Source organism: Liolophura sinensis, chromosome 1 (genome assembly GCF_032854445.1).
Source record: "Liolophura sinensis isolate JHLJ2023 chromosome 1, CUHK_Ljap_v2, whole genome shotgun sequence".
Taxonomy (NCBI): Eukaryota; Metazoa; Mollusca; class Polyplacophora; order Chitonida; family Chitonidae; genus Liolophura; species Liolophura sinensis.
Genome location: NC_088295.1, coordinates 9,328,728 through 9,353,987, shown reverse-complemented (window position 1 = coordinate 9,353,987; position 25,260 = coordinate 9,328,728). Strand labels below are relative to the sequence as shown.

Below are 25,260 nucleotides of genomic sequence, written 5' to 3'. Positions count from 1 at the left end.
CTTGGAATGTGTCCTTCAATGCCCTTCAGTTGATATTCGAGTTCTATATCTATGAATAAATTATCCCTTTAACGTAAGTAATTTCAATCAGCATTAAGTCCGTTACGACTTCGTGAACTGCAATTCTCATTGCTTCCATTGATTGTGAAAGGATCGCTGTCGAGGTGGAATGTGGCAGGTCTGAAATCTTTAGGAAAGGAGGTTATGGTAGGGTAGGTTCCAAGCCACCTCACCAATCACCTGTTGTTTTACGTATCAAACCACTACAAAGACATGTTTCCTCGATGCGAGCACGCATTGTTAAAAAGCCAGAAACGGAAACCTGTTTTTCTTCATTTTTATTGGTGATAACAGCAGCGGCGTAACATGTAAGCATAGTTGTTGTATTTATAACAGCTCTAGATTATCACTTAAGGTTCAACTGATAAACAACTTATTAACAATAACAAATTCGTCCGCCATTTTTGCTTGAGTCCACTGCAAATATACAGTACAACAAAAGTAAGTTCCCCCCAAAACGTTGTTTGATATCTCCCGTGTTATGTACCAGATCGCAATGAAATTTTGCACACACCATCCCATTAATCCGGCGGACGTGGTATATAAAGTATTAACGTGCAGGTGCAGTTGTGCGCTAATGGGCATGCGCAAACTGAAAATCCGTCGATTTTGAAAATATTATAAAAGGAGTCAACCAGATTTTTCAACGGCAATTCTTTATTTTATCACAGAATTCGATCATTTTCACTCGATGACCAGTAATTATAAATATCGTGTGTAACCGCCACGAGATTGTATCACATTTCGGCAACGCGCTCGCATTGTGTTGATTAGGCGTTCGATCCGACGTTGCAGGATGGTTAACCACTCTCCCTGAAGGTGGCGTCTCAGACCTGATGCAGGTCATGTTTAACCGCATGAATTTCTTGTGGTGTGTGTCATGTCCTTAATGCCCACCCGCGCGAATATTTCAGGACTGGTAACACGAATTCCCTGATGAAATCAAAATATGTGAAATTTTCAAAATCGACCGATTTTCAGTTTGCGCATGCCCATTAGCGCACAACTACACCTGCACGTTAATCCTTGATAAACCACGTCCGCCGGATTACTGGGATGGTGTGTGCAAAATTTCATTGCGATCTGGTACATATCAAGGGAGATATCAAACAACGTTTTGGGGGAAACTTACTTTTGTTGCACTGTTTACATATACATCTCACCGAAAGGGCCACACACGGCCTTCTGTGGTCAATGCAATATACAGAATTTAGCGGAGATGGAGTCCTATCAAGGAAAATCCTCCCAGATTATTATAGTAACGAACACAGTTTTCGATCATAGCGATATAGGCTGAGAACTCTATTCCATTATGACGACACTAATGCAATTCCGGGACAGTAATCAACAGGAAAGGCCTTCTCCGCGACGCTTACACCCTCTCTGTCCACTATAAAGATGATTTAGTTCCACGATAGTGGTCATCGATCCGACCAAAGTGCGCAACTCGTCGACCTTGGAGTTTCTCATGGGAAAACCATATATCAGAAGGAAAGGTGCTGGATGTTCCAGCTCTGAGCGTGAATAGACAGTCAGAGATGACTGAACCTTTCTAACTTCCTTATAGCGACGTCCGAGCCAGGCTTACCGAGTCATCGGAAGGTTACCGCTTTTCAGACACATTTTGGTTATCACTTGATAACTGTCACGACAACGGCCGCAAGAACTATCTCAAATGTCCGCTCCATAGACAAGAATTATCTCAAGAGTCCACTCTGTAGACAAAAACTATCTCAAGTGTCCGCTCTAGACTTGTATCGCGTGAGAATCAAATCAAAGCAGGTTATGTGGCTAGGCTATTTCGCCACCCGAGAGGCCGTCCTAGGGGAAGGAGCTTGAGAACCATACATTTAGAGGATGAACAACTGGTTTGGCTATCATTGTGGACAATGCTTGTAGGCGTGATTGCGTGAAAGAGGGGTGGCAATAGAATTCAAATCGACCCTCTCGTGTTTTTCCAGTAATATGATTGATAAGTGAGTTAGTGCTCTACAGTATATCGACGGCTCTTTCTCATGCTCTGTGCCTGCGCAAACGGGCCCGGATGTACGCGGCGATCCGCTCCTTTCTCCAGACATCTTTGCAAGTAGACGTAATCCCGGTTTAGAGGCAATTCCCACCAGCCTGGGATGGCGTCAAACGTCTACAGATATTATTCATGCATAGGGATAAGTGAACGACTCGATTGGCTAAGTAGTTTACATTTTTTCGACGATGTACACACTTACGCTATAATCTTCACGAGCACAGTAGAATAATGCATAGACCTAAGCCGCTGACGTTCTGTTCGCTGTATGTGTATTCATATATACATCTGTACAATTTATGTTGAGTAAAACATCACGGTATCCCAGAAGTGATCCCGCTAACTTGTACCCACAACGTGTCCATAAGATGATCAATTCATCAGTGTCCACACTAGTGTCCACTTCAGTGTCCAGTGGTGTGTGTTAACAAAAAATGGACAATAATGTCAAAAAATACAAAACGCAGGCCATCATAACGTGAAGACATTTAGTGGAAGAAATGATTCCGAATCTGCTTTCTTTGTGATCAATGCTCGAGTTTTCCATCACTCTAAACAATATGAAGATCCATATATACAAATACCAGTTCACTAAAACAGACTGTGACGCTTATCCCACAAAGTGTTTTCTAAGCAGATATTGTATTGCTAGATAACACGTTATTTATGTATATCCAAGATATCTACTGTACAGGAATCAACTACAAATTATATACAAAACCCCGCATTTCGCTTGTTTGGACCACTGGTGGGTAGAGCCTATATAATAATATTTACAGCCTTTATCCCTGCACCAGGTCCCTTCTATGTTGTTGTTACTCTGTGGAACACATAAAAGGCTATCTATCGCTATTTACATTATTAGCTCACAGTTAATCGAACTATTGGCCATAGACGAAGACATGGCCACGGCCGTCATTGCTCCTCCGACTATGACAAATATGGCGTCTTTCTGTTTGCATAGTTTTTCTGTCCTGACTTGCAGTCACTCTGCAGATGTGGCTATATATATATATATCTCTTGTGTACAGGTGTTCCACAGAATTAACGATATAAGTCGCGTGTGAATTTATTTCTGGCCTGGTCTCACTACGAACCCGAGAAGAATATCAGCAGAATGGAAACCAGGTTACATATGACATAAATGATGAAGAACAGACGATCAGTTATACACGTGATCACGCGCCATTCCCGCAGGAAGCGTTCCTGTTCCTCGCGACGCCCGCGTTGATCACGCACGCGCTCCAGCATCTGTCTTATCGCCTTTAGCTCCTCCACGACAGCCGACTTATCCTCAGCGCTGGGGTTAAACCCACTACATCGGCTCGTGTCCAGAACCTCGTGTACCGTGGACATCTTCTCTCCAGCATCTTTACCATTCGGCGTATCAAGCAGACGAATTTTCGCCACTTTCACTTCGTGATTGTTAAATCTCTTTTTGCCGTCGTTGAGAACGCGCGAATTCCATTTTTTCGAGGTCTCGTCATCCACATCGATCAAATCCTTGCGAAGACGTAACACTTTGGCCACTCCGTGAATCATCATCTGAAAAATACTTTCTGTGAGTAAACTCATCCTACAGAAAACCATTGATTTTACCCGAGCAGCAATTTGGCCTTGCGACAGGGTAATGCAGTAAGGCTCTAGAATAAGGTGCTAAGATTATATAAATCATGGATAAATAGCTAGGAATGGCTGTCTGCGGCTAGAATCATATGTAGAATTTAGGGTTTCGGCCCTGAGTTTATGAGGAAAGGGGCAATGCTTGGAGACATTCGTGAACAAGCTCGGAACAACAGCTAACAGCTTTATGATCAACGGGTTGGTGAGAAGAAATTAAAAAAGAATGAAACTGTTTGGGAATAATAAATGTAGCCAGTTGAAATTTTATGTGAGCGTGGGTGGAATATGAGGATGACAGAGACGGAATAGCAAACATGACTAAAAATTACGGGATTTATTCTTGGGAACTTTTAGCAATATATTGGAAGTAAAAAGTCGGGAAAAGATGAATTATTCAGGAGGATGTGTAGCATCCTTATGCTTCCCAAAAGGGACAACCCAATATATTATGGCTAAGTCACATGAAAACAGTATATTTCATAACTGAAATGATATCTAGCCCATGATAACAACGACATGCTAAGAGATATTATGCCATACCTACGACACGTTAAGTGTAATTATATCATGTAAAGTGTAATTATGTTATACCTAATACAATTGAAATGTAATTACAAGTACGTGATAACTAAGAATGGTAACTGTAGGTGATTACTCACTATACGAAGCCATTTTGGTGCTCTGTTCCTACGGACACCTCTGAAGAACATGTTGGCACCCACACAGGCCAGAATGGTTGACACCGTTATCATTATCATATTCAGACAATAGTAGGCTCCTGTAATACAATATCAATGAAACATCCTTAGATCTTCATCTTAACAATAGAATTAAGGACGTACAGTATAGAGAGTAAAACTAGAGCACCAACGTTTATTGAAATGCTTAAATAGTAGCAAATTACACGCCCACTATTATCATGACTGAAGGAGAATTGAGTGAAACAAATGTAGGGATGTTAGTTGCAATTTTGTCGACGTCACTGGCTTAGGATCACTCAAAATGATGTGTTGTCATCACCTTTAACGTACAATAACATTAAACAGCTCAAACGGACCAAGCCTAGGGAGTGATTTGTCCAGCTGTAGAATCCCGGTGTATGCAGGAGTACAATATTTTAATTAAAGATGCACAGCACGGAGAGTAAAATCAGAAATTACTCCCTGTGTTGAATAATTTTTGCCAGAAAGTAATAGATCAAAATATTGTATGAGTGTGGAATGCCTGTTGGTGTCTCGGGTAACTACAGCTAAATGTGGCCTTTAGACATTCAACAATGCGCGGTATTGTGGACAAGACAAGATAGTCTCAAGCATTTAAGACCGAGCAATTATTTCAGGATGGGGAGAAGTTATTAATAGTATCTCTATAGACATTGCATTGAGGACTGAAGTATTACACACACATGCTGCCGGAGCGACCGGCAGAGGCTAATGGAAATTTTATTTATCTGGTTTAATCCCCTTTTAAACCCTATTAAAGAAGACGTTAGTCACAAAAAGCTGTATTATGACCGTGTATACCCAAAGACATCCTGTTCATTGACGCCAAGCCGTTTAGTTGATTTGGCTTTTGTTCCATATCGTCAAGCAGCACTTCACGGATTTTGGTTTTAAATAGGGAGATTTAAGGCTTGTAAGTTACATGACATACTTTATAACTTACTACGATGAAAGGACATTGTAAATTACATTGTGCTCCCCAAATTATTTATGGTCTAGCTCTTAGACTACAGGAATCACGCGGAAACAAGTCATTCCTGCTTAAATGGAAATATTGTAAAGAATTTTGAAACGTTCTTAACCTGAAATTCTCGGATGAGATCATTCCAGGGAAGTACGAGAACGGTACTCCCTCCTGACAGGGGATTTTGCCTGTTTCTGGATAACCGCCTTTTTGATACAATGAAGGAACCCATCAGAACCTTAATTGAACACCAACTCCAGATAACTGTATTAAAGGGAAAGTTGAAGAAAAGCTTTACGGCTTCTACCGGACAGATATGGGTCTCTCAGAGAAATCGCCATCCGGATGAAATCAATTCCAGAATAAAACACTACCAATTGAAGGATTATAACTCAAAGATCTAATGGGGCGATACGTCCAACAGCCCACTCTTGGCCATGGAAGCAATGTTAAAGGCGCTGGTAAAAGGTCTGTCTTGGATGAGACCCTGTCACTTGCCGGACTCGCTCGATCGATCCCCCTGGCGGCTGTTTTCTAACCTGACATCACGGGGAATCCCTACAATTCAGTCTGGCATTCAGCCCTCTGGCTATTGTTCCAATGGACGGCCAAATAGGCCTATGCATTCTCAACAAGTGGGGCTATTTTAGGCCATTCCTGGCCAGCATCTATAAGATTTTGACATGATACTGGCCAGTAAAACCCCGTGACAAAATGCTCCAAGACCTCAAACTTAAAATTAGTTAAACGGCTTTGTACCGACAAATCGATTGGCCATGTATTGTGGGACGATTCCGGTTCCGGTTGTATAACCGGGCCGAGATCCGCCTGTAGCAAGCCGCAGGCCTGCTCTTAAACGACGGCTTATTCAAGGTGCTCTGATCTAAAGTACTCGTCGTGGGGACTGACAATGGCCTGAGCACAATGACTAGTGGCGTGATAGCGCTCGTACATTTACTGGTTATTTCCAGTGGGTGATCACTGCCAAGGCCAAAGCAATTGCCGTTTAAGAGGTTTCATGGCGAAAACGCCTCTGATGAGGTGTTGTGGGAAGTCAAGGGTCGCAAAATAAATGATTATGTAACACCAAGACGAGAAAGGCCATGTGAACATCAGTACTGTCCGGAACCGTCTCCAGTGGAATTGCCTTCAATTAACATGAAGTGTTGGTTTCGATCAGAGATCTACTAAATATGGAAGCCCGTTAAGACCTGCCATCGTTTTGTGCCATCGTTTCTTACCATGGTGTCATCAGTTTGTGCCATTATGTTATCGATTCTTACCATCGTTGGACGATACGACAATTTAGCGATGGTAGAATAATGGCCTTTACCCTCGTCCGTACCTAAACGTTTATGCATCATTTCAACATTTGGTATTAATTCTAAACGTGTTTCATTTTGTAACAATGAAATATGAAACATGTATTTACCGGAATAAAACACTTGTAGTTTGCTAATTCCGTTGTTTTCTCAGGTAAAACAGGACAAGATTCTTTTATCTTGCAAAGTATAAACCATATAGACTGATGCTTTAAAATTAATCAGTGTGTCATTATATCGGGCGAATAAGTAATCAGGCAGTGATGCTCCTATATTTATCTACATGAATAATAGGTATACAAAATATTTAATCTTTAATACAACTTAATTCCGTTGCATATGTACTCTGGCTAATAAATGTTTGTTTTATGTAATCGACTTTCCTACATTATTTGTAGGTTTGTATAAAGGGCGCACCCTGAGGGAGCCATGTAGTCGTCTCTGCATGATCGGCAATGCTGTTTCCTTTATGGATTCAGGTCTTACTACAGGTCATCGCCATCTATGTTTCCCACCTTGGGGCTATCATGATGACCTCCCAGAAGTCGTCTCCTAGACATGTACAGCCAGGCTTGATCTACATGAAGCTGACAAAAGGTCAACCAACACGTGGGTTAACCAACTTTTCAATTATTAATCACACGATATCTCAATTTAGAACTCTGTCAATGCAGATGGGGTAACATCGACGACTGATCTTCGCTAATATTTATCCCTTGCCAGTGGTCATTTATTACGAGCGTTTCCGTACATGGAGGTAATCAACATCTTTCCCCGCCAAACGCAAATATTGTTTATATGTTTTTGCTCACGAAATGCCCAAGTTTATTTCACAGTTTGCCCACCATACATCTACATTATATTGGACTGGGTTGTCAGACATGTAACAAGTGGTTAACATCAATGTATTGCTGATATAACACGAAATCTATCGGGTAAATCTTCCCAAATGAAACAGCCTAAGCACTATCCCAGCAAACCAGTCGCACCTTGTGCACTGCACACGCTCTATTAATACGCAGTCACTATGATTTACCCGAAAACTATGTGGAAAAAAAACGTCAAGAAGGAAAAAAAGAAGAACTTCAGTTGAAGACAAGTCTGCTTTTCTCCAAGTCTGGCAATTATTCAGATAAATGGCGTGTATCAAGACTAATTATCACCTGACTATTTATTGAAAACGATAAAAATACAGGATTGATTTGGAGAATGAGGACAACAGCTGTCAGAAAACGCTCTTGGCACGTTTTTGCATCATAAGTTTTTAATTTTAGCTAAACCTAATCAATTACCGTTGAAACTTGGTCGTGTTTAAGAGCTGGTTGAAGACGGAGCTATCAAATGCGACCACCATGCAGCAGAAGTTGTAAGCGATCTTCTCGACTTTGTCACGAGCTATGCGTTAAACTTTAATACTTTCCCCTCTATCAGTTTCACTGCTTCCTAGTCGCACTATCTTCAGACCAGGACTTTATTTATTTAGCGAATTCTCTTAAGGCAGTTGAACTGTTAAGCTCATCCACGCGGCACCAAAGAAATATATGCCGGAGCAATATCACAGGAACCGCTGAAATTACGTTTGTCAGTTCTGAATTATGTAAGAATGCACTTCATCCCGCACTTATGAGAATATATTCGTACATAAATATGTACCAGTGATTATGTATTTACAAAGTTCATCTTAAAGATTGCCTTGGCTAGATCAGATCACTGGCCTATAAAGCTTAAAGGACAAAACCTTCAAAATAAATTCGCAGTGGGTTACAGGGACCAAGTCACAGGACACTGAGGTGACGAAAACGCGTAACACTGCCAATGGGCCGTTTGTGATATCTTACCCCAGGTGTCACAAGACGAGGAAAACGCGTAAGCCACTTAACATATAGATGTAGCTGCTTTTACTACCTTCATTTCATTTCATTTTTTATTCGCCGAAAACCTTAAATTAAATACATAGGTATACATGAGTGATAAATTTGGCGGAATAAAGCTCACAAGAACTTGTTCTATCTCTTTGTAGAATGTTATATAATAGAGTATATACGTGGATTAGTGGTAATGATATTACAGTGTGACATATATAAGCATACATGGTTCAAACAAATGTTCAAAATCAGGATTCATAAAAGATGTTGGAAACTTTAAGAACAGGAACTTTAGGGAACATTTTTGTTGTTGTTGTCATTAACCTACATAAGCAACCAAACTGCGTCTTAATAAAATTGCTCAATGAGATATAGTTTAAGCCTGGATTTAAAAACAGATGTGGAATTTATAATTCGAAGAATGATGGGTAGCTTATTCCATTCTGGAAGGCAAATAGCTCTCAACGAGAAGTACGATAAGTTCGTTCTCTACATAGGTCTATTATAATCCAATCGAGTAGCTCTAGTCACATAGTGATGGGTAGCAGATTGTTTTAACAGATAAGTTTCGAAGCTGGGAGTAAGTTCCCGATGATACAAAAAACTTGTGTGCTAAGAGTGATACAGTTATATATGATGACTGGGATGATATGATGTTTCCGTATGAAAGGTAAGGATATACAAGGTAAAAATACAGCATAAATAATGTTTTCTTGATCAAAGAGACAGAAATAACCGATACATCCGGATCGATAGCTGCTAAATATTATTAAATGCGTTGTCCAGTCAAATATATCAGTTTATTTATTTATTTAATTGGTATTTTACGCCGTACTCAAGAATATTTCACTTATATGACGGTGGCCAGCATTATGGTAGGAAGAAACCGGACAGAACCCGGGAGAAACCCACGACCATCCTCAAGTTTCAAATATGTCAAAGTTTATTTAATGATGGACAACAGAGACGAAACCACAATAACATACAAATCACACAATAGCTGAAATTTTGTATTTGCATAAATCCTTTGCGAACTTGAGCTGATATGTTTCCTCTTGGCATGATATAAAAGTGTAGAGATATAAGTAGTGCCTGGTTTGATTTAATAACAATGGACAGGCCAACAGGCAATAACAAAAATGTAACTGATACATGGTGCATGTTTCTGCGGGGGTCTGATTGATACAAAATGACAAGAGGCCGGGTTTCGCTAGATATCTGTGACCATTTACCAAGTATCACACTGTCGTAGTTGCTCTAGTTTTACTCTGCAAGCTGTATTCTTTTGTGTTGTATTGTAAACGAGGATTCCATTGATGGATAAGTCGTCGTTGTCCGTTCCCTTTGCATAGTTTTTATATAAATGAAGAAAAAGGTCGCTTCTGGACCATCAGACCACCATAAACATGCTATCCAACCAAGAGCGACTGGGCCGCTGGGTTCATGAAATAATCAAAATAGCTTACCAATAAGGGGAATAGAAGACGCCGCCCGGGGAGTGGACTCAGCAAGTAACAGTAACAGGACGAAGAATGCGACGAATATGTTCATACCTAGAAACGAAATTATCACTGATTATCATAAACTAGCTAGCCAACTTAGATATTTAGATAAGTTGGTGCATTTTCTTTTTAATTACATATAAGGGTGTTGTGTTAAAGATATTAACTTGAAGTATATCTCAGATAAAAGACCATTGAACACTGCCCTCAAAAAAGTTTACTTTTTTTAAAGAATTTTTCAACCTAGGCCCTAGTAAAATGCTTATGAAACTTTGTATTCTACAATGCCCTTTTCTGATCATACCTGGATCGGTGCCGTCACATCAGAGGCAAAATGTATGGTATATTATTTGCATAGTATTTGGTTTAAAGAATTTAAAAAGATTAAATCAAAGTATTTTCTTGTAGAGTTTTTATCGGCCATTTATCTGATTTTTACTTTATAATGTTTTCTTTGCCTTAAAAATAAATTACTATGAGGCAAATTAAATTTAGAAAAAATGTTTATTACATAAATAAGAAGAAACAATGTGTATTTTAATCCATATTACATCATACATAATCTGTTTATCGACAGCTAAATGCTCCATCGCCGAAACTGCCAGCAAGTTTTACCGTGAAAATACACCATTTACTAAAACTATGCATATTCAAATATGATCTTGAAGTTTGTGTCACACTCTGTCTATGTCAAACATTCATTTTGTGTGAATATATTTTATCCACATTATCTGGGTTAACTCGATCAATATTTCATTTCTTGCTAAAGGGTGTTGTGACAAGATCTGTCCAGGGATAAACGAGTGCAAGTGTCTTAGAAAAACAATTCCGGTCTTAGAAACTACGGCACTTTGGTACAAGTACAGCAGCGTGTTTTGTGGGTTTTCTCTGCACAGATCAGAACAGGGTTCTTCAATCACGACCTTTGTTGAAGAAATATTGCGCAAAATTCCAATAAAGCCCGACATTTGGCGCTAAAATTGCGAAACGTCGATACAGATTTACTACCAGAGCTGTATTATTCAGAAGATAAGGGGGGGAATTTTTGATGACGGAAATTCAATGTGGATGCCGCTCGACTTGTGAAGGGAATTCAATTCTGATCGACACAGACCCCGATTTAACACGCAGTAGCATCCTCTGCCACACACAGCGCCCATTTACAGCGAATTTCGAACACTGAACCAGCGTATTTCAACGACGCCAATATTCTGTATTTTTTCCTCTGATCATTCTGTGGGAGTCGTCAATGCGTTGCATTGTAGTCGGGTATAAATAAATGTTGCATTCATAAAACTTTTGGGATCAATCGAAATAGGAACTAGAAAATGCCTTTTCTTCTACCATTCATGATGTACACAAGTTCCTTCTGGATGCTCAAAACAAGTGACTTCGTCAGCATTGCTTGTAAAACTTGAATTCACAGGAACTCTCAGCAAATCATAAGTTAATACTTTAGTTAAAGTGAGCCTTTTCATGTTCGAGGAGAAAGTTAGAAAATTGATGACCGTGCTGTCGCAATAACTTGAACACTTACCTAACTGGAGTTTAGCTGGGGATTCGGGTGGAACCCAGAATATGACGAGGGTGAGAAGGGAAAGTAGAGCACAGGGAAGGACGAGGATAAAGCTGTAAAACGCCACCTTTCTCTTCATACGTAAGGTATACGTAAGGTCGAGAAAAAAATCCGGACAACAGTCATAGTCTACGCGATTGCGCACGGCGCTAGATTCCAGTATGTCCCACTCGTGGCTCGGCATATAATCTGCCATCTGAAACTCCTCGGTGTTCATAAACCGCAGATCTAACTTATTCCCGCTGTAAGTCCATGAGCCAAACTTTAGCGTACACTTTTGGTTGTCGAATGGAAAGTACGTAATATCAATAGAACATGTGCTCTTCAAAATGGCTTGAGGCATCCAGAGTGTAGTCCCGTTGTAGTCGACGACCACCAGGGCCTCCCTCTGTTCCTCCAGTCGTGTGTCCGCACTGAAAATGACAGTACAGTCTAAATCATTCTAAACAATGAACCGGCTTTCAGAGTAAGTTAGAAAATGTAATTATACATTGGATAAAATACAACTTGGTTTACAAGCTTTACCATATAAATTTAGATTTCCAGAATAAAAGTTGTGCTAGATGTTGTTTACTCTTTGATAAATTTCACTTTAACTAACGCTTTACTAACAACATAGTTTCAACATATACTCACCGGTTCATGACAACATGGCAACAAAGACAATGATTACGCAGCAAACAAATAACTAATATATCATAGCTCTAAAGGTTTTGGCAAAAGTAAACCCTCTTTGAAGTGTAATGCTGACGTGACTTAAACATATGTGAGGTAAAGTTCTACTGGGCGTGAATAGTTCAGCGTTGCGCGTTGTAAATTGCATTGCAAGTCGATATCTTTGAAGTTTTTACTTTTTTAAATGTACGTGAGAATGACTTTGAGGATCGTTTTGTTAAATACGTTTACACACGTCTTTATTCCTCCACATCAATATATGTCGTTTCTGATGTACTGATAATAAAATCCATCACAATGCTATACGAAGAGGAGGGCTTCTGATTTTGAATTTAGCTAGCCTTTAATTGGCTGGAACATCGACAAAACTCAGTAAGAAATATAATGGATCATCTTCTGTCAACAGTGAAAAGTCAGACTCCATCAAGAGCTTTTCTTACAATCGACAGTGTTTCCCCTAAATTAAGGTGGATTCAGAAAAGGGTGAGATACCTTCGCTCAATGTTCATAGCTTAACAGCTGTATAGCTGCTGGGCGAAATGGTTATGATTCAAGCTTAAGTAATGTTTTAGAGAAACTGTGACGGCCAGGCTTGTTATTGATTAGGACACACGGAGCGGTTTCTCCTCGTTAAGAGCTGTCCACGGGCCGTTGGGCTCTGTGACAGCCCGGCTAACTGATACTCCGAGGTCGCCTGGGGTCAGTCAGTTCCGTAATTAACTCTGAGATCTATGACCAAATTATCATGCTTGTTTTTTACATTCACATTTTACATTACTAACACATACTATCCTCATTAAAGTATATAACGAAACTCTGAAATAATATCACAACCACTCTATTTTTTCTCTGCAGAGAAAATAACGTATCCAAGTGAATGTCTGCATGTTGACAAGCACAAAGAAGGTGAACACGTCATTCATGTGAAAATGACAGTCTTCCGCACTGGAAACAGAAAATGTAGGCCTCGTTAGTGCTACTCGTCGGAAAACTTCTCCCTATCGGTCGTCAGGCTACTCTCTAGGAAAAACTCTTCCCTCCTGCTTGTCAGTGTTAAGCCACTCTTTAGGGAAAACTCTCCCCTGATGCTCGTCAGTTAAGCCACTCTTTAGGGAAAACTCTCCCCTCCTGCTCGCCAGTATTAAGTTACTCTTTAGGGACGACTTCCCTCTTCAACAGAAAATAGTTAGATCCATTCTACATGGTAAACATTGGTGTTCATTGGCGATAGTGCGTGATTTCAGTTTTATACTAAATCGGAATTGAATTGTACTTGTTTGTGTGTGTGTGATTCAATGCCTTTATTCAAAGCTTTTAATCGTTTTCAAGTGACAAGATAATGGCTTCATAAAATTTACCAACAGAGATTGAATAACTATTTCAGCATTATTGTTGTCTATAGGTGTATTGATTTGTCGGTATAATTGCATGTGTTCACTTTACGGAATGTACTTGTCAGGTAAGTGCCAGAAGGCCACATCCTCAGTGCTGTCTCTGGCTTACATGCATTGTGCATTTCCGCAACACGACATCGTTACATCATTAATATATACCACCAAATAACATGAATTATTTCCAACATATGAGCATTATTAATCTGAAAAAAGCTGTTCGCACCGCTAGTCAAGCAAACCCTCGTTGTGCTGGCTAAATGGGCGCTATTATTTTCTGGTCTTTGATTTTCTACTTTTCGAGCCCCTCTGTCGCCGTGCTGTATAGTGTAACGTCTGTTTAATGAGCTTTCGTCGGCCTGAGGCCCTAAAGCAGCACTGAAAGTGAGATCTTGAAACCAATAATGACTTTTTGTGCCAATAAATTATTATGCAGTTCACATGTGCAGAGTCACTGTGTTCATCCCATCAAATTTTAACCGCTTATCTATGATAGCTTGTCGATTTTGACCACCAGATCTAGTTCAGTCTTAATGACAAATATGGGTTTTCAGTGATATTAGTTTGCACTGCCAAAGTACACGTTGGCGCCTAATGTCTGCGCTGCATCCAAATAACAATCAAATTTAGCGGAAAAAGAAAACTCCTTACTGTCCACCAGTTACAAACGATGCCGCAGTTTTGGAAATTATAGTTATTTCTTTCAGAAGGAAACAGCATCAATACATCAACGGAAGCACTTCAAGCTAAAAGCTGAATATAGCGATTACCGCAAGTAAAGGTAATCACTAAAAGTCAGACATCGTCCACCACAATGTTTTTCTCCCCATCAGTCGGATTAACCTGTCGATACCAAGAGCGATAAACCCAATAAAACAATAAAGAATCATGGTGTTATTTTGAGGTCTGTTGTGCTCGAGAGTTTGTGGGAACCAATGATAACGTCGCTTTTTAAAAGATAGCTTTGTAGTATAAAGAGGCCAAGGGGTATAAGAGATAACGTGCTAAAAGGCAATAATGTTTGAATCAAAATCTTTGATCTCAATCTGTGTATACTTTCCTTTTTTCACACAGCTGAATGTATGAAACTTTCAGCTCATAGTCCGCTTTTGGTGTCCTACACCGTCCCTCTCTACACACATACCCCGGACTCCGCTTTCAACAACTTACATTGGTTACAGTAACTCTCAGCGCAAAGAAAGTTTGACTCCAGTGGCTCTTGGAGAACATATTGTCTGAACATCTTTTTATTAATCATATAGTGTAGTAATTATTATCGTCTGCATTTAAAAATTATCGTACAATTGCCAAAGTCCTATTTTAAGACATAACACTTTTGTTTTTGCAAAAATCTTTACCTTTATTTGCTGTCATAAAATCTATTGACAAATTTTGTGAGTGCCTGAGTGCTATGAAGTATTTGCTAGAAAGTAAATGTTTATTCAAAATAAATAATGTGGTTGCGAATGTTTACATTCATTTCAGCCTTCGTTCTCCCTAGGAATTAACAACTAGGTGACAAAAGCCAGCAGACGATACTTACAAATTGTACAGTACAATGTCGGGGATCCATATTTTATTGGAAGGTACCCGAACATCTTGGATGTTGTCATAATCTTTAGGGTCCCATTTTAGTAACACGTCCTTCCAGGTCTGTCAACGCAAGAAAACAGATAATCTGACCCTGGTAATAAAAAGCTATGGCAAACTGGTTCTTGGATATGGCACAAGAAAGGAAAGCCGAGATAAAAAAAATGAGAGGGATTCTGCCCTTTTATTGGGAAAAATCACGTCCACGGAAAGTCATTGATTATTTGCGGGAGAAATGTCATTCGATCAGGACACGTAAACGCTTGGCACGAAATGTGATAGCTAGACTTAAATGACAGTCAATAAAACATTTTGGAGACAAACCGTCTTCAATCTGAAATGTGGAAAAAGCTAGAGGATTGAAAGGTAGTCTTTAACTGGGCAGGCGTAGGCAGTTGGGGGTTACAATGGAATTCCAAGGCATACTGGGGAAATATATGTTTTATCCCCGACCTCAGATTTACGATGAATAGCAACTGGAGCTTGAAGCTAGGAGTTTTTACACTCAGATACACCATTTCTAAAGATGTAGTCAGAAGTCTTTGTCCAAACATATTCTGGCTGACGGGTATTGGGCCATGGGCTTCCACGATCAATCCTTAACCACGGCGCTGAGCGCAGGGTTGTGTCATATTACCAGGCTCGGTAGCCAAAAAAAAACACCTCATCTTTCAGGTTTGCACCTCTACTCCAGCATATCCCACAGCCTTGTGGTTCACAACGCTCAACATCTCATGCCCCGATTACGTTTGTCCTTACCGTTGTTTTCAGAGACATGTAAATTACAAACCGAGGGTTTTATGAAAAAAGGAAAGAAAATAATTGCCTACACTTACGTATTGATACCACACACTTATGGTAAGCACTTGGTCTTTCTCATCCAAATTAATGACCTGTATTAAGCTTAGGGCAAACTCTACCCCTATGTAGTCCGAGGTGTTGGCTAATGGTCGCCCCACTCGACCGTACTTGGCGTATCGATCCAACAGGTTCTTAATCAGGACTTTCTCCCGGGATACGGTTTCGTTGAAGCCTTTCCCACCAAAGGAATCTACAAGAACAAGGCAGAGCAACTTCAAAGGAAATTTAATTCTTGTACACATCGTCCATGCCATAGAGCTAATTGACAAAGCATACTGGAGCGAGAGTAACCTGGAACAAGAATCTGGATTCAAACGAAAATCTGTTACAAATTTGTTTCATTAGTTTGAGAAAAATCTAGGATCTGTAAGTTAAATGGGGAATTATGCTGACATATTTCAACACGGCTATTGATCACTAACGGTTACGTGTAATGAAGAAGAAACTGGGTGGTGTAGCTTAAAACATTCCTCTGTATTATGACACTCATAATTATGATGTTATTCCAGAAGATGACGCACACATAATGGACACAATCAAAAACATGCATGTGGAATGTTTTTGGAGAAGTGTTGATATCGAATGGATGTTTTGTTTGCCACCGCATGTGAACTTCAGGAGGCGTCTGTGGAGTTAGGTATGTCCTGATCTTTGTGGACCATCAGCGACCAAAAAAAATCTCCCCTGTTCCCGGAACACTCCTCTAAATCATTAGCGTGAACTGGAGATGGGAGGCCGTGACGATTGGTTCGGTCGATTTCCTGCAGACCAGCCATTAACCAAAACAACAAAAACAGGTGAGAGACGGTGGCATCAGTGAATCCAAATGACACAAAGAGGAGGTAGCATTAGCCAGGCTCTTCGGCTCCGCCATGCCCTCCGCTCTTCTTCACCACAAGCTTATCTGTTTACACGTAACTGGCTGGGTTTGCACAACAGCTTCCGGTTCGCTGCATTTCTCTCACAAGATCGACCGAGTGGAAAATTAACCTTTCTAGAAAAGATCAAGCTGACATAGTAAATTGTAGCTTTTGTTTTTACTGGCGGACAGCATGAAAAATCGCACAGCATTGTGCTCTTCTCACCAAGCCGACAAAAGTACACTTGTGTTTCTCACACTTTTTATGTACTCGCACTATGGGGAGATTTTTTATGCAAATACAGAGGTGCCTTTTTTCGAAACTACTGTTTGCTAATGAGCATATGATAGAGAAGGAAGACGAATTTACATCTGCTATTTATATGTTTGGCACGCACAGGATTTACGCTTGTGGAGCCAACGATAGGTGAGCATGTCAAGGAATTAATTTCCGGCACATCTTCTAGAGGAAGATAGATTTGGCGCCCATAGATTCTTCAAATCACTCGAAGGCCCGAAGAAAAGTGTGCTTTTGTGACTATGACTTCATGTTTTGTTAGATTCCATCCTGCCTGATTCTGTGAAATCCGGTGATAGCTGACGAGGAAAGATCAACGAGAGGCGAGAGTTCCGTGCCAAGTCGGCTGCTCGATACCAAACAATCCGTCACCTCATAAATACGAGTCAGTCTCGTACATAGAGGCCTGGTGCAGCCCACGGTAAATGATTCCTTGCTGTACTCCACATTGTTTCCTTCTGCATCAAAGTGAAAATTTATAAGTCAACATAATGTAAAAGGATTTAACACTCGTGTGCGAATATGGATTTTGATAATGTTCATCGCTAGTGATGGAATATCGTAATGACGTGCTGAATTATAAGCAAAAATTTCAGTATGACTGGGTGACACAAGCATTTGGCCTAGTTCAATGGGCGCTTTGAAAGCCAGGCCATGTCAATATGGACGTCCTCTTTTAGAGTACAGATGCCATATGCTGATAAAAGGTATAAGATGCACAAACATTCATAAATAAGGTTGTTGTTATCTCGAATGGCGATTCCAAATGCCCCCAAATGAGGGCACTTATGACATTACACGCACATACATAACGAGGGTCATTCAGGCATTCTCCGGGATATAAGAGCCAAGGAGGCAATTCAACCCATCACCTCGGAATGTTTTGTACACTCATCTTGTTTTTTTCGCAATTTTTACCTTTCTACATTGGCTCAGAGAACGATTTATTTATTTGATTGCTGCTTATACGACGACGTTCATGGTCATTGCATGTCACGTTGCGAAGCGCTGGTACGCTAAGTGTTCGGCCACGGAGGCCGCTATCTCTCAGCATAACACTCAGGTTTCAGGTTGGGGATTTCAAACGCGTCACTGTTGTCTCTCCGATTGCTCTACGTATCTTGTATAACTTAAAGTTTTATAAATAACATATTTGTCATTTGACGTATTTTAACACAACAAAAGAATGCATAAGGCGCAATAATTCAAGAGTACACTCCTTGCGATAGCGTAATGAAATCTTTATAAATGTATGTACTGCGAGTTCGTCATATCTGAGTGATATTCCAGTTACTATATATGTATAGTGGAAGTGTTTGTTAGCATACATAAAGCGAGTAATGTTTCCCTGACTCCATGTGTTTATTGTTAACATCGTTAGTCTTTACAGTGTAACTAATGCTCATACAGACTCTAACACGTGTTCGTATCACTAGAACCTCCAGATAAAGGAAGCGTTTAATGACAAGCTGGCGATCTGTCCCCGGAACATGTATAGATTTTTAGATTTTATAATGATCCCTCTAGATACTAAGTAAAAATTCATGCTGAAATAAAGCAGATCCCGTACCGCATACGACTAATCAAGGTACCTGCATTTATCCTTGATCTTTACAACAACAGCAGCTGATCTGATCATTAACCTATTCCGATGTTGCCGCGAACACAAGTAGTGCAGGGCGAGGCCAACACCGAGCAATGTTTTCTACACAAAACAGGAAAAATGATACATGCAGAGCGAAGATGCTAAGACAGCTCAAACAGTCACTATGATTATATTATGATATGCTCTGACGTTGAAATGCCCGCGTTAATAGTTCCACAGCACTTGTCTTGGGAGATCCAGTCATTAGAGCGCTTGAAACCTCTCATATTACCCAAGCCTGACGTAGGGTAAGGGTAAGGATATAGGTGTTTCAACGAGGCTAGTACAAGTATAGAATCACGTTACCATGTGCAGGGGATGTTGTGAGAATATTTCGGCAGTGTTGATTCAGAACACTGCTGGTACAAATCGCTGAACCCGAACTATCTTTACTGCAGTGTTGGCGTGTGCCAAGACAAGTGCATACAATCAGGCTGTAGATGGCAGAAGCGATAATCAATATATATCCTATAACGCCGGCTATTTGGCGGTAAGCCACTGGGGTATGAACACCCACTGTCACCGTGTATTGCGAAGCCCATCAGGATTCAGCCCGATTTGCTAAATGACCACAGGCACAGTGCAAAACCTTCTCATCAGAGCCGCTTTACTTAAATTCTACAAGGTCACCAAATTATCTGGCCATGCCGGGTAAGCTGCTAATACATTGGCGACTAAAGCTGGATTGATAGTTATTCAGACAAATTCGTCACACAAATTGAAGTAACCAGTGCAAGAGAGAGGCACGCAGAAAGGATGCAGCATACATGCAGCCTCAATACGCCTGTGGCCAATGTTAGTGCAACGGTCTAGATATGTAGTCCTGACAAGGTAAATTTACTTCACCAGTTCGCACCACTATCCTGACTTAATAGCTTTACAACAACATGGTATTTGTGAATGGGTGTATCATATTTTACGTATTATAGATTTTTTTATTTACATAACGCACCACCAATAATGAGGATATCTATTTCCAAACGAGTCAGTGATCCCCCCACGTGAAAGAGTTATACGATTTCTCACTGTACTTCCCTTGAGAACATTCGTTTGATCAAATATACTTTCACTCTGTAAGTGATAACAGATAACACTAAACTTTTAAATGACTGAATCAGCCCTTTGAGCATTCTTTCAACAACATGGTCTGTGCCAAAAGCATCGCGTAATTGTTATACGAATAGCCTTCCAAATCAATCTGGTGTAGAAAATTACAAGATTTAACTTCATACACTTCATCACAGTAAACGCACACTGTCACTCAGTTAAAAAGATGTGAGTTGGATCGTGCTTTTGCAGAACCCAAGCGTCGCGCTGTACCATGTGGGGCATTGGGAATATTCCAAGCGTGCTCTGGACGGTCTCGCCAAAGCGGGTATTATATAAGCCCGAGGAGGAAATTACAGAAATGTTTTGGCTAAAGGGACACATTAAGTCAGCGCAGATACAATTACGATAGAAGTAAAACTGTGATTACTTTGTGTTAGCACTACATTATCCCCTGATTCAAAGCCATTGAGGTTTAGCCATGGAATCTGGGGGGAGCTGGGACCGTGCCGCGATGCCATGTGAACGAACCAGTTGGGGAATGGCCTGTGTTTAGAGGTGAACTATACGGTATAAATACAAATGAACACGGGAGGAAATTACTAGACGAAGCTATTGCGATCAACGGCCTCTCATGTCTACACGTGACCCTAGGCAATGGCAAATTGGCAATATCGTTCTGGTCTTCTGGATACGTGTGCATTTCACAACATATATGGATAAGCGTGCCTATGACCAACGGTAATGGGAAAACCTCTCCGAAGACAAACGCTATGGTTTGCGGATATCCCTGTTGGTGATGAAATATTTCACCGTCAACAATACAACAATTTCATTCAATGACAACAAGTAAACAAATCATATTTAAACAATCCGTTAACTATTTGCACAATTTTTAATGAATAAAGAACATATGATGGTGACGGTTTAAATGCAGATTTTTGAAAAAGAAAATTATACACATAAACGGATATAAAGCCTCTGTGACAGAGAAATTTGGATTATTCCGTACGTATACGCGTGTATATCACATGGTAATAGCCTTACCTGATTCCGTGGAAATGTCCCTAACGAGGAGGATGAGGAGAAGAAGTGTGACAACAAGCAGGCTTCCTCTGGCCAACTTGAGCTGGACAAAGTAAGGTAACGAGAACATGGTTCGAGGATAGGAAATCACAGTATGGAAGAAAGTATTACAGGCTTGCGCCCATAAACCATGGCTATCGAAATCCCGTGTGGTTGGAGAGACTCTGGCAAGTCTTGCAGCAAATGGAATAACACCTCCACTTCTTCGCTCTAAGGCATTTTTCAGGAAATCGACTTAATCTATACTTGGGCATGAGTCTTGGGCTAATTTCCACGTAATAAACAAATAATCCTTATACAATGACCCTTCTCGATCTGCCTCCCGATGTAAGTTGAGCCGTTGAATGGCAGAGTTGTATTAATTTAATGTGTCTCTCTTCAGAGCACGACGTCCGCACGCATGTCCGGCACCCATGGCCATTGCTGGCGGCCCCGACTGGAATGAAAAGAGCAGAGTAACAGGTTAAAGTGAGAGTTACGCAGCACCAACCAACACTGATTGAAAATAGCTGGAAAATCCTACATGTATCCCGGGGATCGAGGGATCAAACCATGTTGATGGCGTACCGCTTCTACGCAACCTATACTTCTATGAAAATCATCGAAGAGCGCGTTCAGCGAGTGGCTAGCTCCAACGGCGATATAAAGATACCCTCTCACAGAGCAAGAGGAGGACTAACTGCTGAAGAACTGGAAGAGCAGGGATCTTTACTCAACTCTGTGTTCTTACACATCCTACAGCAGCAGCAAGTATGAGCCAGTAAACAGGTAGAGGAAGAATATCACTGAGTCATATTGATTAAATAGTGCTGTCAACAAAGCCAGCAGCAGCTTTGCCGCTATGCCCCCGTAGTCCGATCTCCCCATGTGATAATTTAGCACGAAACCGCTCTAAAACAACAAGCCCATTGGCAGAGTCTCCATTCCCCACGAAAAGCTTGTCTGCAAGTTTTGTTATTTCGATTCCGCAGAGAAATCAATCAGATGATGTATACTTGATAAGGTTGGCAATCATCTTACGCAGTTTTTGCTAGAGTCATCGAATGTTTTACAAGAGTAATATTATCGCAGTTCCTTTGTGTAACATACACCTCATGTGAATAAATAATCGAAAGTGCTCAGAATAAATCGCAAGGTTACTCTTCTGTGAACTACAAATGACGTGGACGTCAGAGAGAGGTTCCAATAAATCATTTTGTCACAGACATTTCTGATGACGTCAGAACTTATATTAAACTGTAACATGATAGCGATCATTTGTTTCCATCTACGGTTTCGTGAAAATCACTCACATTTTTCAACGCATTTTTAAAGAATGCGATTGAGGTATGATTTTATGTATCACCGGAGACAATGCATAAGTTTCGGCTTCTATGAAGGGTGGAGACAAAGATGAAGCCATTCAAGTACAGAGAACTACTGAAGTATATATCACCATTCTTGGAAACCCAGGAGTAGTTTTACGCTGGTAAGCCATGCCAGTGTTTTGCTACGTGTCAGAAATGACAGAAAAGTTTGTCCCCAAGTCATTCTATTCAGTATGTCAAGATGGTTGTTTAAGCATCTTCCTTAGCTACTGTGTTACAATGCAGCTAACAGAATAATTTAATCCAGGCACGTTTTGATTAGGCAATTGTATACATAAGCCAAACATGAATCCAGCAATGCATCAATACAAAGTCTTACTGTGTCACGCGCGGTATGGCCTAAAGTAAGTGGAAAGTCTACAGTTTCTAAGTTTAATGCAGTCGGTGTCTGCACTCGATATTGCATAGACTTCATAGGTCACGACTCTCCCTCGCCCACGTAAGCACAATAAATTGGACTAGGTCCTTGCTAGTCTACTCCAATGTTGTCTTGTATCTGTTTACGCTCTTAAGCGTTACACCATGTGGGCTTTGCTGTTCCCAAGCGTATGACAAAACGACTTTTTTCTTGGCCATTAAATTTTGAGCTCGAAAACTTTAAAACTTTTCCTGCGCCATCATATACCACACTTTTGCTTATTTACACAGATAAAGATATGATGGTCGCTGTAGACGTCTATTCACGTAATTAGACAGTTCCCTTGGGCCTGGCAAAATATGTGGGTAATTAAGAGTAAAGTGAGTGCAGCACTATAGCCTTGGTGCAAATTCAGGGCTCACCTGGCAGCCTACATTGGTCTGTCATTAGCTGATAACGCTATCTCTTCTACAACCATGCTTTACCCAACAAGCTTTGTAAAGCTGATTGAAATAGTTTGAACGGCTACAAAAAGCTACGAGTTGCAGGTTTAATGAGCCAGGTTTCGTCCATCCCCTTTTAACATATTCATGAACTTACCTGATTTCATACAGGCGTAAATTTGCGAAGAGCTAATATGACAAATCGCTTACACTACCAAGACATGGTACATACGAGAAAAAGGCGTCATAACACCAAGCCATGAATAGCCCGGTAAAGCTGGCACAAAATTCCAACACAACATTCAACACCATATTCGCCAGAATGCACCTCGTGCAGCACTTTGTACCACAACATATCAGATGGTTATGGGTACATATTGTACATGAATGCTACATGTATAATAGCGTGCTATTTAGGTAGCTAAAAGTTCATCCAAAAAGACACAAATTTCATTCTTACCGCAAGCCTACAATGTTGGAAAAATAAGATATATTTTCACATTTCGAACGATTTTATTGTATAAAATACCTCCTTTAAATAGGTGTCTTTTAAACTATAACTGGCCATAGAGGTGCATTTCTACGGTCAGTTGACATACAGTTCAAGTCCTAAAGGTGCTTTAGTGAATAAGGTTCATCAAATTAGTAATTTGTGACAGTGTCAAAGGGCATTTCGTTTGCAAAATAATTGAAACTGTGCATGTATGTAAATGTGCATAGTTGTGGTCAGGAAAGAAGGAGTCACAGCAGAAGCATTGCAAGTCGCAGACGTCCAGTAATGGGCAATAAAGGACAGTATCTTGTTTAATCTTTATATTCAATGTCATCTTAGACCGTATCCAACATGCCTAGGTGTCAAAAATGCCCTCCAAAAATTCATTTCACAAGAAAGATACCTGACCAGTACAAGTCGCTGACGCCCTGGAAAGGCGATTTAGCGGCAGTATGTTGTACATTCTTCTTATTTAATGTCATCTTAGGCGTCTGCTGCTTGCAAGGCTGTCAAGCATACCTTTTCAAAAATGCCATTTGCTTAGTACAAAACAGGCTTTATAGGGTCACTTATAGGCTCAGAGAACATACAGTGCAAGCAGCAGACGCCCTGAAAAGGCGATTAAGCGACAGTATGGTGTCCATACGTCTTATTTACTGCCATCTTGGACCGTCTGCTACCTGCTACGTGTCAAACATGCCTTCTCAAAACAGTAATTTGCTTAGTTCAAAACAGGCTGTATACATGTATGGTCACTTTTAAGGTCGCAAAGCCTACAGTACAAGTCGCAGACGCCCTGGAACGGCGATTAAACGACAGGATGTTGTTCATTCTTAATATTTAATGCCATCTTAGACCGTCTGCTGCTGGCTACGGTGACAAAAATGTTTTTTCAAACAGCCATTTCCTTAGTTCAAAAGAGGATTTATAGGGCTACTTATTTGGCCAGAAAACATACACTGCAAATCACAGACGCCCTGGAAAGGCAATAAAACGACAGTATGTTGTTCATTCTTAATATGTATGTGAATTTTGGGGAAACCATTTTTCAACAGTGTTAGATATTCGGATGGTTATAAATTGTGCCTCACTTTTGGCAGAGCTATACCTGTTCTCGTGTTAATACGACCATATGCAGAAATTATTAAAGCATATTGTTTCATTTCTAGCTTTAACTTCGATTTTGATATTGTGTATTATCCCTGCTTGAATAGCAATACACTGAATGGTCCTGCATATGGTCTATACATACTCCCCAAGTGTTTGTTAGATCGAGGAAGATCTGCGACGTGGACTGTGTGTTTTGTGACCCTATAAGTATCCCTATAAACCCTGTTTTACACTAAGTGATTGGCATTTTTTAGAAAGCATTTTTGACACCGTAGCGTAGATAGTCTAAAATGGCAAAATATATTAAGAATGAGCACCATACTGTCGTTTACTGTCGTCTTTCTATGGCTTCTGCGACATGCATTTTATGTTTTTTG

The 25,260-nt window shown here is 40.4% G+C and overlaps 1 protein-coding gene across 1 annotated transcript; it reads right to left on the bottom strand.

The window, feature by feature from the left end:
• Nucleotides 1-327: 327 nt before the first annotated feature.
• LOC135472942 (neuronal acetylcholine receptor subunit alpha-10-like) lies at nt 328-21,268 on the bottom strand. Its single transcript, XM_064752684.1, has 7 exons — nt 21,074-21,268; nt 16,153-16,367; nt 15,270-15,379; nt 11,622-12,073; nt 10,049-10,135; nt 4,369-4,487; nt 328-3,631 (listed from the first exon to the last, which is right to left on the bottom strand). The coding sequence occupies exons 1-7, from the start codon at nt 21,180-21,182 to the stop codon at nt 3,176-3,178; spliced, it is 1,548 nt and encodes a 515-aa protein (XP_064608754.1). The 5' UTR covers nt 21,183-21,268; the 3' UTR covers nt 328-3,175.
• Nucleotides 21,269-25,260: the final 3,992 nt, after the last annotated feature.

Coding starts and splice junctions, on each gene's coding strand:
- LOC135472942 (XM_064752684.1), bottom strand. CDS start 21,182: ATGTTCTCGTTACCTTACTTTGTCCAGCTCAAGTTGGCCAGAGGAAGC. Junction 10,136..11,621: donor CCCAGCTAAACTCCAGTTAG/GTAAGTGTTCAA, acceptor TTTCGTTTCTAG/GTATGAACATATTCGTCGCA. Junction 3,632..4,368: donor CACCAAAATGGCTTCGTATA/GTGAGTAATCAC, acceptor AGTATTTTTCAG/ATGATGATTCACGGAGTGGC.